The sequence below is a fragment of the Triticum urartu genome, chromosome 7 (genome assembly GCF_003073215.2).
Source record: "Triticum urartu cultivar G1812 chromosome 7, Tu2.1, whole genome shotgun sequence".
Lineage (NCBI taxonomy): Eukaryota > Viridiplantae > Streptophyta > Magnoliopsida > Poales > Poaceae > Triticum > Triticum urartu.
Window position 1 is genome coordinate 660,569,067 of NC_053028.1, and position 18,036 is coordinate 660,587,102.

The following is an 18,036-nucleotide window of genomic DNA, read 5'->3' on the forward strand; positions in this document are numbered from 1 at the left end:
AAGAGAGGAATTTAGGTGAAAAAGTTGCCGTGCAAAAAGATAGTTTTTTAAGGAAACCATGTATAATTCAAGATGAGGAGAAATTGCCACTTGTCTGCGCGCATTGAGCCCCTTGTATTGACAAATAGGGGTGTGACCATTTATTCGGTATAAGTAGCAGCGCCGGACTCGATTAGTTGTGTCTGATGTCTTGACGACCTATTGGATGCTTTCGCTGGTCCGGGCGCCTTTAGTGCGCGGCTGCCAAGGCAGCCTCAATCTCTTCAGCGCGCAGAGATCGCTTGATATTTCCGTGCACTGAAATGATGCCACGTGGACCGGGCATCTTGAGTGTGAGGGAGGTGTAGTGTGGTATTGCATTAAAGCGAGCGAAAGCTTCGCGTCCGAGCAGTGCTTGATAGCCACTTTGAAACGGAGCGATGTGGAAGGTTAAATGCTCGCAACGGAAGTTATCGGGGGAGCCGAATATAACCTGTAGTAGGAGGGAGCCCGTACAATGAGCCCCTGGGCCTGGCATTACTCCTTTAAAGGTAGTATTGCTATGGCGAATTTGTGTTGGGTCTAACCCCATCCTGCGGATTGTATCCTGATATATTAGGTTTAGGCTACTGCCGCCGTCCATCAAGACTCGTGTGAAGTGATATCCGCCAATTACTGGGTCTAATACCAGGGCAGCCCATCCTGCGTGTCGGATACTTGCTGAGTAATCGCGATGGTCGAAAGTGATCGGTTGAGACGACCAGTGGCAGGACTTCGCGGTGACAGGCGCTTGGGTATATTTCTCTGGGAGTGCCGCATTATTTCCCTTGATCACGTGGAAAATGTTTACTTTTTTGACTTCTGGTGGAAATTTCTTTTGTTCCCCAGTGTCTTGCTTGGGAGGCTCGTCCTCATCTTCACTTGGTGTATCCTCCCCCTTGTGTACGGCGTTGAGCTTGCCGGACTGCTTGAAGACCCAACAATCTCTGTGGGTATGATTAGCAGGTTTACCAGGGGTACTATGGATCAGACATACTTGGTCCAGAATTTTGTTGAGGCTGGACAGTTCATCCCTGGTGCCTTTAGGGGGCGGCTTTTGACCTGGTCGAGAGCTTTTGAATCCGGCATTTACTGTCATGCCCTTCGTGTTGTCTTCTTTATTCCGGCGTTTGTTATTCCTGTTGCGCCGTGATTTCCCGTTTCCATCTCTAACTTCAAATGTACTGGGGTCACTGGTGCTGCATCTGGCTAGCCAGTTGTCCTCGCCCGCGCAAAAGCGGGTCATGAGGTTTGTTAATGCGGCCATCGTTCTCGGCTTATTTTGGCCGAGGTGTCTGGCGAGCCATTCGTCACGGACGCTATGCTTGAAAGCTGCCAAGGCTTCAGCGTCCGGATAGTCGACAATCTGGTTCTTTTTAGTAAGAAACATGTTCCAAAGCTTTCGGGCTGACTCTCTGGGCTGTTGAGTTATATGGCTCAAATCGTCCGCGTCCGGAGGTCGGACATAAGTCCCTTGAAAATTTGCCCGAAAGGCGTCTTCGAGCTGTTCCCAACTTCCAATGGAGCTTTCGGGGAGGCCTTTGAGCCAGTGACGAGCTGGCCCTTTGAGCTTGAGGGGTAAGTACTTGATGGCGTGGAGATCATCTCCTCGAGCCATATGGATATGAGGGATATAGTCCTCAATCCAGACCCCAGGGTCTGTTGTTCCGTCGTATGCCTCTATGTTTACGGGCTTGAATCCCTCTGGAAATTCATGGTCCAGGACCTCATCGGTGAAACATAGGGGGTGTGCGGCACCCCTATAGCTGGGTGTACCGCGTTGTTCGGATGTTTGTTGTGTTGCATTGTATGCTGGGGCGCGCTTGCGTGGTCCATAGATGGATCTTGTTGCGATGTCCTTTGGGTGCGAGCCCTCGCATGGGTCGCGTGTTGTATTGTGAGTGGCGTTATATGCCACTCTGTGTTGATAGAGGGGTCGTCTATCCAACCAGGTGGCTGCTTTGATATTTGGTTGTGGGGGGTCTGAGGCCTCCTCATCGAATTCAGGTAGCAGCTTCCACTTTGGGTAGCTCTTGGAGGGGCGATTGTCACCGTACACCGCTGCTGTGTTGAGTATTTTACTCCATCGGATGTGGAGTGTGTCTTGCGCAGCCTTGAGCCTTTGCTTCTGCTTTTTCAAACTCCTCGCGGTGGCAACAAGCCTTTTACGGGCAGTCTGCTGCTCCGGGTGTCTGTCCGGTGTTATGTCGTCTGGACCATTATCCTTGATAGGATTTGTTTGTTCGGTTTGATTATACGGATTGCCGTTGTCCGGCAGCGGTTCGCCCTGCTCCAACGTTGGGTCTGTGTGATCGCTATTTCTGTCGAGGCGGGATTTGGGGCGGCGCTTGCGTCGCCGCTTTGACTGCTTTTCGAGGGAACAAGCCTTTGGTGCGTCCTTCTGCTCCTCGTCGTCATCTTTTGGTGCGTCCACCATGTATACGTCATATGACGAGGTGGCGTTCCAGGGCCCAATAGGCGCTGGTTCTTCATCATCTCCTTCATCGGCGTCCATACCGTCGATGTCTTCGGAGTCGAAGTCGTGCATGTCAGTTAAATCGTCGACAGTGGCTACAAAGTGGGTGGTGGGTGGGCTTTGAATTTCTTCATCGTCCGTATCCCAATCTCGCTGACCGTAGTCCGGCCAGGGCTCTCCTTATAAAGAGAGAGACTTTAGTGATTTTATAATATCGCCAAAGGGCGAGTGCTGAAAGATGTCCGCGGCAGTAAACTTCATGATCGGCGCCCAATCGGATTCGATCGGCAGGGGCGTGGAGGGTTCGGAGTCCGGAGAGGAGTCCGGCTCCTTGGAGTCACGAGTCTCGCGGAGTGCGGGGCTGGTGTTTGGCACAATCGCCATTGGGATCGCAGCCCCCGAGGCGGCGTCCAACCGCCCATCCTCGATTGGCGCAGTTGGCTCCGAATTAAGGGTCGAAGCCGATGCAGGTGCGGCCTCCAGGGCACTGTTCGGCAGCAGAGCTAGATCATGCTCGTCGAGACAGTGCGACGCGCTCGGCAGTGGCTCGAATCCGTCGAAGATCAAGTCCCCGCGGATGTCAGCCGTGTAGTTTAAACTTCGAAATCTGACCTGACGGCCAGGGGCATAGCTTTCGATCTGCTCCAGATGGCCAAGTGAATTGGCCTGCAGTGCAAAGCCGCCGAAGACGAACATCTGTCCGGGGAGGAAGGTCTCACCCTGGACTACATCGTTATTGGTGATCATAGGAGCCATCGAGCCTGACGGCGATGACATAGAGGAACTCTCAATGAAAGCACCAATGTCGGTGTCAAAACCGGCGGATCTCGGGTAGGGGGTCCCGAACTATGCGTCTAGGCCAGATGGTAACAGGAGGCAGGGGACACGAAGTTTTACCCAGGTTCGGGCCCTCTTGATGGAGGTAAAACCCTACGTCCTGCTTGATTAATATTGATGATATGGGTAGTACAAGAGTAGATCTACCACGAGATCGGAGAGGCTAAACCCTAGAAGCTAGCCTATGGTATGATTGTTGTTCTGTATGTTGTCCTACGGACTAAAATCCTCCGGTTTATATAGACATCGGAGAGGGTTAGGGTTACACAAATTCGGTTACAATGGGAGGAGATCTACATATCCGTATCGCCAAGCTTGCCTTCCACGCCAAGGAAAGTCCCTTCCGGACACGGGACGAAGTCTTCAATCTTGTATCTTCATAGTCCAGGAGTCCGGCTGCAGGTATAGTCCGGCCATCCGGACACCCCCTAATCCAGGACTCCCTCATCAAGGATTCAATCAATCCATATACAATTCCCTTTGTCAATCGGTACGTTACTTGCCCGAGACTCGATCGTCGATATCCCAATACCTCGTTCAATCTCGTTACCGGCAAGTCACTTTACTCGTACCGTAATGCATGATCCCGTGATCAACCACTTGGTCACATTGAGCTCATTATGATGATGCATTACCGAGTGGGCCTAGAGATACCTCTCCGTCAGACGGAGTGACAAATCCCAGTCTCGATTCGTGCCAACCCAACAGACACTTTCGGTGATACCTGTAGTGTACCTTTATAGTCACCCAGTTACGTTGTGACGTTTGGCACACCCAAAGCACTCCTACGGTATCCGGGAGTTTCACAATCTCATGGTCTAAGGAAATGATACTTGACATTCGGAAAAGCTATAGCAAACGAATTACACGATCTTTGAGCTATGCTTAGGATTGGGTCTTGTCCATCACATCATTCTCCTAATGATGTGATCCCGTTATCAATGACATCCAATGTCCATAATCAGGAAACCATGACTATCTTTTGATCAATGAGCTAGTCAACTAGAGGCTCACTAGGGACGTGTTGTGGTCTATGTATTCACACATGTATTACGATTTCCGGATAACACAATTATAGCATGAACAATAGACAATTATCATGAACAAAGAAATATAATAATAACCATTTTATTATTGCCTCTAGGGCATATTTCCAACAGCCTGAGCTCTCGCCTGGGTCCTCATCTAGGCCCCCGTCGCCCGACCTGCCGTCGTCTCCAGTATTGGCGTCGCCGGCTCCTGTTTCCGTTGCACCGCAACGACCGCATACTCGCAGCCGCAGCGGTATTGTTCAACCCAAGTAGCGTCATGATGGTACTATCACATATTTGGCTGCTTGTCTTGTGAAGGAAATATGCCCTAGAGGCAATAATAAAGTTATTATTTATTTCCTTATATCATGATAAATGTTTACTATTCATGCTAGAGTTGTATTAACCGGAAACATAATACTTGTGTGAATACATAAACAAACAAAGTGTCACTAGTATGCCTCTACTTGACTAGCTCGTTAATCGAAGATGGTTATGTTTCCTAACCATAGACATGAGTTGTCATTTGATTAACGAGATCACATCATTAGGAGAATGATGTGATTGACATGACCCATTCCATTAGCTTAGCACCCGATCATTTAGTATGTTGCTATTGCTTTCTTCATGACTTATACATGTTCCTATGACTATGAGATTATGCAACTCCTGTTTACCGGAGGAACACTTTGTGTGCTACCAAACGTCACAACATAACTGGGTGATTATAAAGGTGCTCTATAGGTGTCTCCAAAGGTACATGTTGGGTTGCCGTATTTCGAGGTTAGGATTTGCCACTCTGATTGTTGGAGAGGTATCTCTGGGCCCTCTCGGTAATGCACATCACTTAAGCCTTGCAAGCAATGCAACTAATAAGTTAGTTGCAAGATGATGTATTATAGAACGAGTAAAGAGACTTGACGGTAACGAGATTGAACTAGGTATTGAGATACCGACGATCGAATCTCGGGCAAGTAACATACCGATGACAAAGGGAACAAACGTATGTTGTTATGCGGTCTGACCGATAAAGATCTTCGTAGAATATGTAGGAGCCAATATGAGCATCCAGGTTCCCCTATTGGTTATTGACCAGAGAGGTGTCTCGGTCATGTCGACATTGTTCTCGAACCCGTAGGGTCCGCACGCTTAACGTTACGATGACAGTTTCATTACGAGTTTATATATTTTGATGTACCGAAGCTTGTTTGGAGTCCCGGATGTGATCACGGACTTGACGAGGAGTCTCGAAATGGTCGAGACATAAAGATCGATATATTGGACAACTATATTTGGACACCGGAAAGGTTCCGGGTGAGGTTGTGCTAACGCTTCTGCTTCCGGTCTACGAGGGTACGTAGACAACACTCTTCCCTCTCATTGCTATGCATCACCATGATCTTGCGTGTGCGTAGGAATTTTTTTGAAATTACTACGTTCCCCAATAGTGGCATCCGAGCCTAGGTTTTATGTGTTGATGTTATGCATGAGTAGAACACAAGTGAGTTGTGGGCGATATAAGTCATACTGCTTACCAGCATGTCCTACTTTGGTTCGGCGGTATTGTTGGATGAAGCATCCCGGACCGACATTACGTGTACGCTTACGCGAGACTGGTTCTACCGACGTGCTTTGCACACAGGTGGCTGGCGGGTGTCAGTTTCTCCAACTTTAGTTGAACCGAGTGTGGCTACGCCCGGTCCTTGCGAAGGTTAAAATAGCACCAACTTGACAAACTATCGTTGTGGTTTTGATGCGTAGGTAAGAACGGTTCTTGCTAAGCCCGTAGCAGCCACGTAAAACTTGCAACAACAAAGTAGAGGACATCTAAGTTGTTTTTGCAGGGCATGTTGTGATGTGATATGGTCAAGACATGATGCTAAATTTTATTGTATGAGATGATCATGACCGAGTTATCGGCAACTGGCAGGAGCCATATGGTTTTCGCTTTATTGTATGCAATGCAATCGCGTTGTAATGCTTTACTTTATCACTAAACGGTAGCGATAGTCGTGGAAGCATAAGATTGGCGAGACGACAACGATGCTATGATGGAGACCAAGGTGTCGCGCCGGTGACGATGGTGATCATGACGATGCTTCAGAGATGGAGATCACAAGCACAAGATGATGATGGCCATATCATATCACTTATATTGATTGCATGTGATGTTTATCTTTTATGCATCTTATCTTGATTTCATTGACGGTAGCATTATAAGATGGTCTCTCACTAAATTTCAAGATAAAAGTGTTCTCCCTGAGTATGCACCATTGCCAAAGTTCGTCGTGCCCAGACACCACGTGATGATCGGGTGTGATAAGCTCTACGTCCATCTACAACGGGTGCAAGCCAGTTTTGCTCACACAGAATACTCAGGTTAAACTTGACGAGCCTAGCATATGCAGATATGGCCTCGGAACACTGAGACCGAAAGGTCGAGCATGAATCATATAGTAGATATGATCAACATAGTGATGTTCACCATTGAAAACTACTCCATTTCACGTGATGATTGGTTATGGTTTAGTTGATTTGGGTCACGTGATCACTTAGAAGATTAGAGGGATGTCTTTCTAAGTGGGAGTTCTTAAGTAATACGATTAATTGAACTTAAATTTATCATGAACTTAGTACCTGATAGTATCTTGCTTGTTTGTGTTTGATTGTAGATAGATGGCCCGTGTTGTTGTTCCGTTAAATTTTAATGCGTTCCTTGAGAAAGCAAAGTTGAAAGATGATGGTAGCAATTATACGGACTGGGTCCGTAACTTGAGGATTATCCTCATTGTTGCACAGAAGAATTACGTCCTGGAAGCACCGCTGGGTGCCAGGCCTGCTGTTGGAGCAACACCAGATGTTATGAACGTCTGGCAGAGCAAAGCTGATGACTACTCAATAGTTCAGTGTGCCATGCTTTACGGCTTAGAATCGGGACTTCAACGACGTTTTGAACGTCATGAAGCATATGAGATGTTCCAGGAGTTGAAGTTAATATTTCAAGCAAATGCCCGGATTGAGAGATATGAAGTCTCCAATAAGTTCTATAGGTGCAAGATGGAGGAGAACAGTTCTGTCAGTGAGCATATACTCAAAATGTCTGGGTATAATAATCACTTAATTCAACTGGGAGTTAATCTTCCGGATGATTGCGTCATTGACAGAATTCTCCAATCACTTCCACCTAGCTACAAGAGCTTCGTGATGAACTATAATATGCAAGGGATGAATAAGACAATTCCCGAGCTCTTCGCAATGCTAAAAGTTGCAGAGGTAGAAATCAAGAAGGAGCATCAAGTGTTGATGGTCAACAAGACCACTAGTTTCAAGAAAAAGGGCAAGGGGAAGAAGAAGGGGAACTTCAAGAAGAACAGCAAGCAAGTTGCTGCTCAGGAGAAGAAACCCAAGTCTGGACCTAAGCCTGAAACTGAGTGCTTCTACTGCAAGCAGACTGGTCACTGGAAGCGGAACTGCCCCAAGTATTTGGCGGATAAGAAGGATGGCAAGGTGAACAAAGGTATATGTGATATACATGTTATTGATGTGCACCTTACTAGAGCTCGCAGTAGCACCTGGGTATTTGATACTGGTTCTGTTGCTAATATTTGCAACTCGAAACAGGGACTACGGATTAAGCGAACACTTGCGAAGGACGAGGTGACGATGCGCGTGGGAAATGGTTCCAAAGTCGATGTGATCGCGGTCGGCACGCTACCTCTACATCTACCATCGGGATTAGTATTAGACCTAAATAATTGTTATTTGGTGCCAGCGTTGAGCATGAACATTATATCTGGATCTTGTTTGATGCGAGACGGTTATTCATTTAAATCAGAGAATAATGGTTGTTCTATTTATATGAGTAATATCTTTTATGGTCATGCACCCTTGAAGAGTGGTCTATTTTTGATGAATCTCGATAATAGTAATACACATATTCATAATGTTGAAGCCAAAAGATGCAGAGTTGATAATGATAGTGCAACTTATTTGTGGCACTGCCGTTTAGGTCATATCAGTGTAAAGCGCATGAAGAAACTCCATACTGGTGGACATTTGGAACCACTTGATTATGAATCACTTGGTACTTGCGAACCGTGCCTCATGGGCAAGATGACTAAAATGCCGTTCTCCGGTACTATGGAGAGAGCAACAGATTTGTTGGAAATCATACATACAGATGTATGTGGTCCAATGAATGTTGAAGCTCGTGGCGGATATCGTTATTTTCTCACCTTCACAGATGATTTAAGCAGATATGGGTATATCTACTTAATGAAACATAAGTCTGCAACATTTGAAAAGTTCAAAGAATTTCAGAGTGAAGTTGAAAATCATCGTAACAAGAAAATAAAGTTTCTACGATCTGATCATGGAGGAGAATATTTGAGTTACGAGTTTGGTTTACATTTGAAACAATGCGGAATAGTTTCGCAACTCACGCCACCCGGAACACCACAGCGTAATGGTGTGTCCGAACGTCGTAATCGTACTTTACTTGATATGGTGCGATCTATGATGTCTCTTACAGATTTACCGCTATCGTTTTGGGGTTATGCTTTAGAGACGGCCGCATTCACGTTAAATAGGGCACCATCAAAATCCGTTGAGACGACACCTTATGAACTATGGTTTGGCAAGAAACCAAAGTTGTCGTTTCTGAAAGTATGGGGTTGTGATGCTTATGTGAAAAAGCTTCAACCTGATAAGCTCGAACCCAAATCAGAGAAATGTGTCTTCATAGGATACCCAAAGGAGACTGTTGGGTACACCTTCTATCACAGATCCGAAGGCAAGACATTTGTTGCTCAGAATGGATCCTTTCTGGAGAAGGAGTTTCTCTCGAAAGAAGTGAGTGGGAGGAAAGTAGAACTTGATGAGGTAACTGTACCTACTCCCTTATTGGAAAGTAGTACATCACAGAAACCGGTTTCTGTGACACCTACACCAATTAGTGAGGAAGCTAATGATGATGATCATGAAACTTCAGAACAAGTTACTACTGAACCTCGTAGATCAACTAGAGTAGGATCCGCACCAGAGTGGTACGATAATCCTTTTCTAGAAGTCATGCTACTAGATCATGATGAACCTACAAACTATGAAGAAGCGATGGTGAGCCTAGATTCTGCAAAATGGCTTGAAGCCATGAAATCTGAGATGGGATCCATGTATGAGAACAAAGTGTGGACTTTGGTTGACTTGACCTATGATCGGCAAGCAATTGAGAATAAATGGATCTTCAAGAAGAAGACTGACACTGACGGTAATGTTACTGTCTACAAAGCTCGACTTGTTGCAAAAGGTTTTCGACAAGTTCAAGGGATTGACTATGATGAGACCTTCTCACCCGTAGCGATGCTTAAGTCTGTCTGAATCATGTTAGCAATTGCCGCATTTTATGATTATGAAATTTGGCAGATGGATGTCAAAACTGCATTCCTAAATGGATTTCTGGAAGAAGAGTTGTATATGATGCAACCGGAAGGTTTTGTCGATCCAAAGGGAGCTAACAAAGTGTGCAAGCTCCAATGATCCATTTATGGACTGGTGCAAGCATCTCGGAGTTGGAATAAATGCTTTGATAGTGTGATTAAAGCATTTGGTTTTATACAGACTTTTGGAGAAGCCTGTATTTACAAGAAAGTGAGTGGGAGCTCTGTAGCATTTCTGATATTATATGTGGATGACATATTACTAATCGGAAATGATATAGAATTTCTGGATAGCATAAAGGGATACTTGAATAAGAGTTTTTCAATGAAAGACCTTGGTGAAGCTGCTTACATATTGGGCATTAAGATCTATAGAGATAGATCAAGACGCTTAATTGGACTTTCACAAAGCACATACCTTGACAAAGTTTTGAAGAAGTTCAAAATGGATCAATCAAAGAAAGGATTCTTTCCTGTGTTACAAGGTGTAAAGTTGAGTAAGACTCAATGCCCGACCACTGCAGAAGATAGAGAGAAAATGAAAGATGTTCCCTATGCTTCAGCCATAGGCTCTATCTGTTGGGTAACGTAGTAATTTCAAAAAATTTCCTACGCACACGCAAGATCATGGTGATGCATAGCAACGAGAGGGGAGAGTATGATCTACGTACCATTGTAGATCAACAACGGAAGCATTGACACAACGTAGAGGAAGTAGTCGTACGTCTTCCCGATCCGACCGATCCAAGCACCGTTACTCCGGCACCTCCGAGTTCTTAGCACACGTACAGCTCGATGACGATCCCCGGGCTCCGATCCAGCAAAGCTTCGGGGATGAGTTCCGTCAGCACGACGGCGTGGTGACGATCTTGATGTTCTACCGTCGCAGGGCTTCGCCTAAGCACTGCAACAATATGCCCGAGGTGGAATATGGTGGAGGGGGGCACCGCACACGGCTAAGGAACGATCACGAGGATCAACTTGTGTGTCTATGGGGTGCCCCCTGCCCCCGTATATAAAGGAGTGGAGGAGGGGAGGGCCGGCCCTCTCTATGGCGCGCCCTAGGGGAGTCCTACTCCCACCGGGAGTAGGATTCCCCCTTTCCTAGTCCAACTAGGAGTCCTTCCATGTATTAGGAGTAGGAGTCAAGGCAAGGGAAAAGAGGAGAGAAGGAAGGAGGGGGCGCAGCCCTTCCCCCTAGTCCAATTCGGACTAGGCCTTGGGGGGGCGCCCAACCTCTCCTATCTCTTTCCCCTAAAGCCCAATAAGGCCCATATACTCCCCGGCGAATTCCCGTAACTCTCCGGTACTCCGAAAAATACTCGGATCACTCGGAACCTTTCCGATGTCCGAATATAGTCGTCCAATATATCAATTTTTACGTCTCGACCATTTCGAGACTCCTCGTCATGTCCCCGATCTCATCCGGGACTCCGAACTCCTTCGGTACATCAAAACTCATAAACTCATAATATAACTGTCATCGAAACCTTAAGCGTGCGGACCCTACGGTTCGAGAACAATGTAGACATGACCGAGACACGTCTCCGGTCAATAACCAATAGCGGGACCTGGATGCCCATATTGGCTCCTACATATTCTACGAAGATCTTTATCGGTCAGACCGCATAACAACATACGTTCTTCCCTTTGTCATCGGTATGTTACTTGCCCGAGATTCGATCGTCGGTACCCAATACCTAGTTCAATCTCGTTACCGGCAAGTCTCTTTACTCGTTCCGTAATACATCATCTCGCAACTAACTCATTAGTTGCAATGCTTGCAAGGCTTATGTGATGTGCATTACCGAGAGGGTCCAGAGATACCTCTCCAACAATCGGAGTGACAAATCCTAATTTCGAAATATGCCAACCCAACATCTACCTTTGGAGACACCTGTAATGCTCCTTTATAATCACCCAGTTACGTTGTGACGTTTGGTAGCACCCAAAGTGTTCCTCCGGCAAACGGGAGTTGCATAATCTCATAGTCATAGGAACATGTATAAGTCATGAAGAAAGCAATAGCAACATACTAAACGATCGGGTGCTAAGCTAATGGAATGGGTCATGTCAATCAGATCATTCAACTAATGATGTGACCTCGTTAATCAAACAACAACTCTTTGTCTATGGTTAGGAAACATAACCATCTTTGATTAACGAGCTAGTCAAGTAGAGGCATACTAGTGACACTCTGTTTGTCTATGTATTCACACATGTATTATGTTTCCGGTTAATACAATTCTAGCATGAATAATAAACATTTATCATGAAATAAGGAAATAAATAATTACTTTATTATTGCCTCTAGGGCATATTTCCTTCACTATCATGTATGCAATGTTGTGTACCAGACCTGATGTGTGCCTTGCTATAAATCTAGCAGGGAGGTACCAAAGTAATCCAGGAGTGGATCACTGGACAGCGGTCAAGAACATCCTGAAATACCTGAAAAGGACTAAGGATATGTTTCTCGTATATGGAGGTGACAAAGAGCTCATCGTAAATGGTTACGTTGATACAAGCTTTGACACTGATACACACGATTCTAAATCGCAAACCGGATACGTATTTACATTAAACGGTGGAGCTGTCAGTTGGTGCAGTTCTAAACAAAGCGTCGTGGCGGGATCTACATGTGAAGCGGAGTACATAGCTGCTTCGGAAGCAGCAAACGAAGGAGTCTGGATGAAGGAGTTCATATCCGATCTAGGTGTCATACCTAGTGCATCGGGTCCAATGAAAATCTTTTGTGACAATACTGGTGCAATTGCCTTGGCAAAGGAATCCAGATTTCACAAGAGAACCAAGCACATGAAGAGACACTTCAATTCCATCCGGGATCTAGTCCAGGTGGGAGACATAGAGATTTGCAAGATACATACGGATCTGAATGTAGCAGACCTATTGACTAAGCCTCTTCCACGAGCAAAACATGATCAGCACCAAGGCTCCATGGGTGTTAGAATCATTACTGTGTAATCTAGATTATTGACTCTAGTGCAAGTGGGAGACTGAAGGAAATATGCCCTAGAGGCAATAATAAAGTTATTATTTATTTCCTTATATCATGATAAATGTTTATTATTCATGCTAGAATTGTATTAACCGGAAACATAATACTTGTGTGAATACATAAACAAACAAAGTGTCACTAGTATGCCTCTACTTGACTAGCTCGTTAATCGAAGATGGTTATGTTTCCTAACCATAGACATGAGTTGTCATTTGATTAATGAGATCACATCATTAGGAGAATGATGCAATTGACATGACCCATTCCATTAGCTTAGCACCCGATCGTTTAGTATGTTGCTATTGCTTTCTTCATGACTTGTACATGTTCCTATGACTATGAGATTATGCAACTCCCGTTTACTGGAGGAACACTTTGTGTGCTACCAAACGTCACAATGTCACTGGGTGATTATAAAGGTGCTCTACAGGTGTCTCCAAAGGTACATGTTGGGTTGGGGTATTTCGAGATTAGGATTTGTCACTCCGATTGTCGGAGAGGTATCTCTGGGCCCTCTCGGTAATGCACATCACTTAAGCCTTGCAAGCAATGCAACTAATAAGTTAGTTGCAAGATGATGTATTATAGAACAAGTAAAGAGACTTGCCGGTAACGAGATTGAACTAGGTATTGAGATACCGACGATCAAATCTCGGGCAAGTAACATACCGATGAAAAAGGGAACAAACGTATATTGTTATGCGGTCTGACCGATAAAGATCTTCGTAGAATATGTAGGAGCCAATATGAGCATCCAGGTTCCGCTATTGGTTATTAACCGGAGACGTGTCTCGGTCATGTCTACATTGTTCTCGAACCCGTAGGGTCCGCACGCTTAACGTTACGATGACAGTTTCATTATGAGTTTATATATTGATGTACCGAAGGTTGTTCGGAGTCCCGGATGTGATCACGGACTTGACGAGGAGTCTCGAAATGGTCAAGACATAAAGATCGATATATTGGACGACTATATTTGGACACAGGAAAGGTTCCGGGTGAGATTGGGACAATACCGGATCACCGGGAGGTTATAGGAACCCCCCGGGAGGTATATGGGCCTTATTGGGCCTTAGTGGAAAGGAGGGGAAAGGAGCAAGAGAGGGGGCGCCCCCCCAAGCCCAATCCGGATTGGGAGGGGGGCCGGCCCCCCCTTTCCTTCCTCCCTCCTTCCACTTCCTTGCCTCTCCTACTCCTAATAGGAAAAAAGGGAGTCCTACTCCCTGTGGGAGTTGGACTCCCCCTTAGGGCGCGCCACCCTCCTTGGCCGGCCCCCTCCTCCACTCCTTTATATACGGGGTCAGGGGGCACCCCATAGACACAACAATTGATCATTGATCTCTTAGCCGTGTGCGGTGCCCCCCTCCACCATAATCCTCGATAATATTGTAGCGGTGCTTAGGCGAAGCCCTGCGACGGTAGAACATCAAGATCGTCACCACGCCGTCGTGCTGACGGAACTCATCCCCGACACTTTGCTGGATCGGAGTCCGGGGATCGTCATCGAGATGAACGTGTGCTAGAACTCGGAGGTGCCATAGTTTCGGTGCTTGATCAGTCGGGCCGTGAAGACGTACGACTACATCAACCGCGTTGTGCTAAGGCTTCCGCTTCCGGTCTACGAGGGTACATAGACAACACTCTTCCCTCTCGTTGGTATGCATCACCATGATATTGCGTGTGCGTAGGAAATTTTTTGGAATTACTACGTTCCCCAACATCTTGCTCATTCTGTTGCAGATCCCAATGATGAACCATGCAACTATGAGGCCGCTATGAGTATTCCTCACTGGCGGGCTGCTATGGAGCAAGAGCACCACGCTCTTATGCATAATGAGACATGGACACTAGTTCCCCCTCCACCTCACGTCAACATCATTGATTCAAAGTGGGTTTTCAAAGTCAAGAGACATGCGGACGGATCTATTGAGCGCTACAAGGCGCGTCTCGTGGCTAGAGGGTTTAAACAGTGTCAGGGTCTAGACTACGAGGATACATTCAGCCCGGTTGTTAAGCCTACTACTATTCAGCTACTCCTGTCTCTTGCAATCTCTCGTGGTTGGTCTCTTCGACAGCTTGATGTGCAGAATGCTTTTCTCCATGGGCTGCTTGAAGAGGAGGTTTACATGCGACAGCCACCAGGGTTTGTTGATCACGCTCGGCCTCATCATCTATGTCATCTAACAAAGGCTCTATATGGACTGAAACAGGAGCCTCGTGCCTGGCATGCTCGCCTTGCTTCGGCTCTTCATACTCATGGCTTCGTTCCGTCGACAGCTGATAGATCGCTGTTCTTATTTCAGCGCCCCAGTGTGACTGTGTATTTGCTTGTGTACGTGGATGACATTATTCTGGTCAGCTCCTCTGCAACGGCTGCTGATGCTCTTGTGACTGCACTTGGCAGAGATTTTGCGGTAAAAGATTTGGGACAGCTACACTTCTTCCTGGGCATTGAAGTTGCACATCAGTCTCGTGGCAGCTTAGCTCTCACCCAGAAGAAGTACTCCCTTGACCTCTTGCGCTGTGCTTGTATGCTCAAGTGTAAGCCATCCCCCACGCCCATGTCCTCTACTGATAAGCTCTCGGCTACTGCTGGTACTATTATGTCTCCTACGGATGCTACGGAGTATCGGAGTATTGTTGGTGGCTTGCAGTATCTGACTATCACACGTCCAGATCTTTCCTTTGCGGTTAACAGGGTGTGTCAGTATCTTCATGCCCCTACTGATGTGCACTGGTCTGCTGTGAAGCGCATTCTTCGTTATGTGCGCCTCACTGTCTCCTATGGTCTTCATCTGCGACCTAGTTCCTCTGCTGTTCTATCTGCATTCTCAGATGCCGATTGGGCTGGGTGTCCGGATGATAGTCGATCCACGAGGGGATATGCTATATTTTTTGGGTCCTAATTTGATTGCCTGGAGTGCACGCAAGCAAGCCATTGTTTCTTGCAGCAGCACAGAAGCCGAGTACAAAGCCGTTGCCAATGCGACTGCTGAGCTTATCTAGATTGAGTCTTTGCTTCGAGAGCTAGGAATCTCCCAGTCACATCCTCCGGTTCTTTGGTGTGACAACATCGGTGCTACGTTTCTTTCGACAAACCCGGTGTTCCATGCATGAACCAAACACATTGAGATTGACTATCATTTTGTGAGGGAACGTGTTGCACAAAAGCTACTACAGATCAAGTTTATCTCCTCGAAGGATCAACTTGCCGACATCTTCACCAAGCCTCTACCTTCTCCCATGTTCGAGGTCTGTAGGCGCAATCTCAACCTCCTAGATGCATCATGAGTGAGTTGAGATTGAGGGAGGGTGTTAGACTTTGTAACGTAGCCCAACTGTGTAAACTGTATATTGTGTAACCTTATAAATATATGTGATAGGCCACCCCTAGAGGGTTGAGCCAGTTCCCACAAATCCTATGTTTAATAGCGACCGGCCCGACGAGCCACGCGCGGCGGCGGAGCGTCATGCGGTAGTGCTCGACGTTGTCCTGCTCTAGCTCCTCGAAGCTGTTGAACAGCTCGCCGTAGCTCCTCCGACCTGCAACGTAGATGCTCCTGAAGAAGGCCAGGAAGTGCGGCTCCTTCATCATCTGGCTCCGCCTCATCTCCACGCGGTGCGGTAGACCCGACAGCGACACCACAGCATCGGGATCGTCGTCGTAGTGTGGGTTGCGACTATGCTCTTGTGACAACGCAGACTGGGCGCAGGACTGGGCGAACATACTCATACCAAGGAACATGAGACGTGGGACGCCGTACGCAGCCGCGACGTCCACGGACCAGTAGTAGAAGCCATAGGAGACCACGGCGTTGACGTCGGCGTGGCAGTCGGCCAGGAACCGCTCGAACGGCTCCCATGGCAGGCAGGTGGGGTGCTGCTACACTGCTCATGCTCATGGTAGCAGCTCCCATGGCAGGCAGGCTGGGGAAACCGGCGCTATTTTTCACATGCAATTGGCTCACAGTCAGCCACCTTTTCCCTCTCTCTCCTCTCTTTCCACCTACCCCACGCATCCACTCGAAGCACGCCAGCCTCTGCACTGCCTCCCTACTCTCCAGCAATCCTGGACGCCCTGCACCGACTAGCCGCCCTCCACCAAGCCGCCCTGGCACCCGCCCTCGCCGCGCCTTCTGCCGTCGGCGCTGCCGTTGCCGCTCTCCTCTCACCTCCTCGGCCTCCCCTTTCTCTCACTCCCCTCCCCCGCCGGCCGCCCCATCCGTCGCGGGGACCTCACGAAGCAGCTCCTCAAGGTCCGCCTCGGCCTCCCCTTCCTCTCACTTCCCTCCACCACCGGCCACCCCTTCCGCTAAGGGGACCTCACGAAGCAACTCCCCAAGGCCCGCCTCGGCCTCCCCTTCCTCTCACTCCCCACCCCCGCCGGCCGCCCTCTCCGCCGCGGGGACCTCGCGAAGCAGCTCCTCAAGGTCTGCCTTGGCCTCCCCTTCCTCTCATTCCCCTCCACCGCCGGCCGCCCCCTCCGCCGCGGGGACCTCGCGAAGCGGCTCCTCAAGGCCCGCCTCAGCCTCCCCTTCCTCTCACTCCCCTCCCCCATCGGCCACCCCCTCCGCCGCGGGGACCTCGCGAAGCAGCTCCTCAAGGCCCGCCTCGCGCGTGAGCACCAGCTCTACGAGATGCGCAAGCACGCTGAGCTCCGCGATGCCGTCGCCCACCTCAAGCGGCCCTGGCCCCCGTCTATGCCGCCGCGCTTGCGACCAACCTCCTCTTCGTCGTCGCCGAAGACCAGCTCCTGGAGGGCGCAACGAGTGGAAAAATTTTCCCATCCCCCCCCGGCCAAAATTTTCACGGGCAGCTCCCCAATTGGCTAAAAAAATGCCTCCTCTAGGGGCAAATGAGTGGAGATGCTCTGATGTCCCCCGTGCAACCCAACGCCATGCTAGGTGGCGTAACCAAAAAGAGTCAGTTCGTGCCAACTTAAGAAAAAATCATGCTAAATTGTGATAAAAAGGTCAAAACAGTTGTCGTGCTAAATATCAGCCGCCAGTCGCCACTCATCAGGTACTAGAAGAACGCTCGTGCATTGCAACGGGGCCACATTAACTTTAAGAGTTCAATATTACAACATTGGCGACCTTTTTTACCATCAAATCCTCACACACACACTCTCTCTCTCTCTCCCTCCCTCCCTCTTCCTCACTCTCTCTCCCCCTCTCCCTCTCTCTCTAACACACACATATCCATTTTATTGGGTACAGG

General features: G+C 47.8%; 1 protein-coding gene across 1 annotated transcript in view; it reads right to left on the minus strand.

Annotated features, from left to right (window-relative positions):
• LOC125519326 (anthocyanin 3'-O-beta-glucosyltransferase-like) overlaps positions 1 to 17,374 on the minus strand; it is a 49,792-nt gene extending 32,418 nt beyond the window's left edge. Inside the window, exons 1-2 of the mRNA XM_048684169.1 lie at positions 17,195 to 17,374; positions 16,253 to 16,699 (exon numbers count right to left, since the gene is read on the minus strand). Of these exons, the coding sequence (XP_048540126.1) occupies positions 16,253 to 16,699; positions 17,195 to 17,374 (627 nt within the window). The remainder of the gene's footprint in view (positions 1 to 16,252; positions 16,700 to 17,194) is intronic.
• Between the last annotated feature and the right edge of the window lie 662 nt (positions 17,375 to 18,036).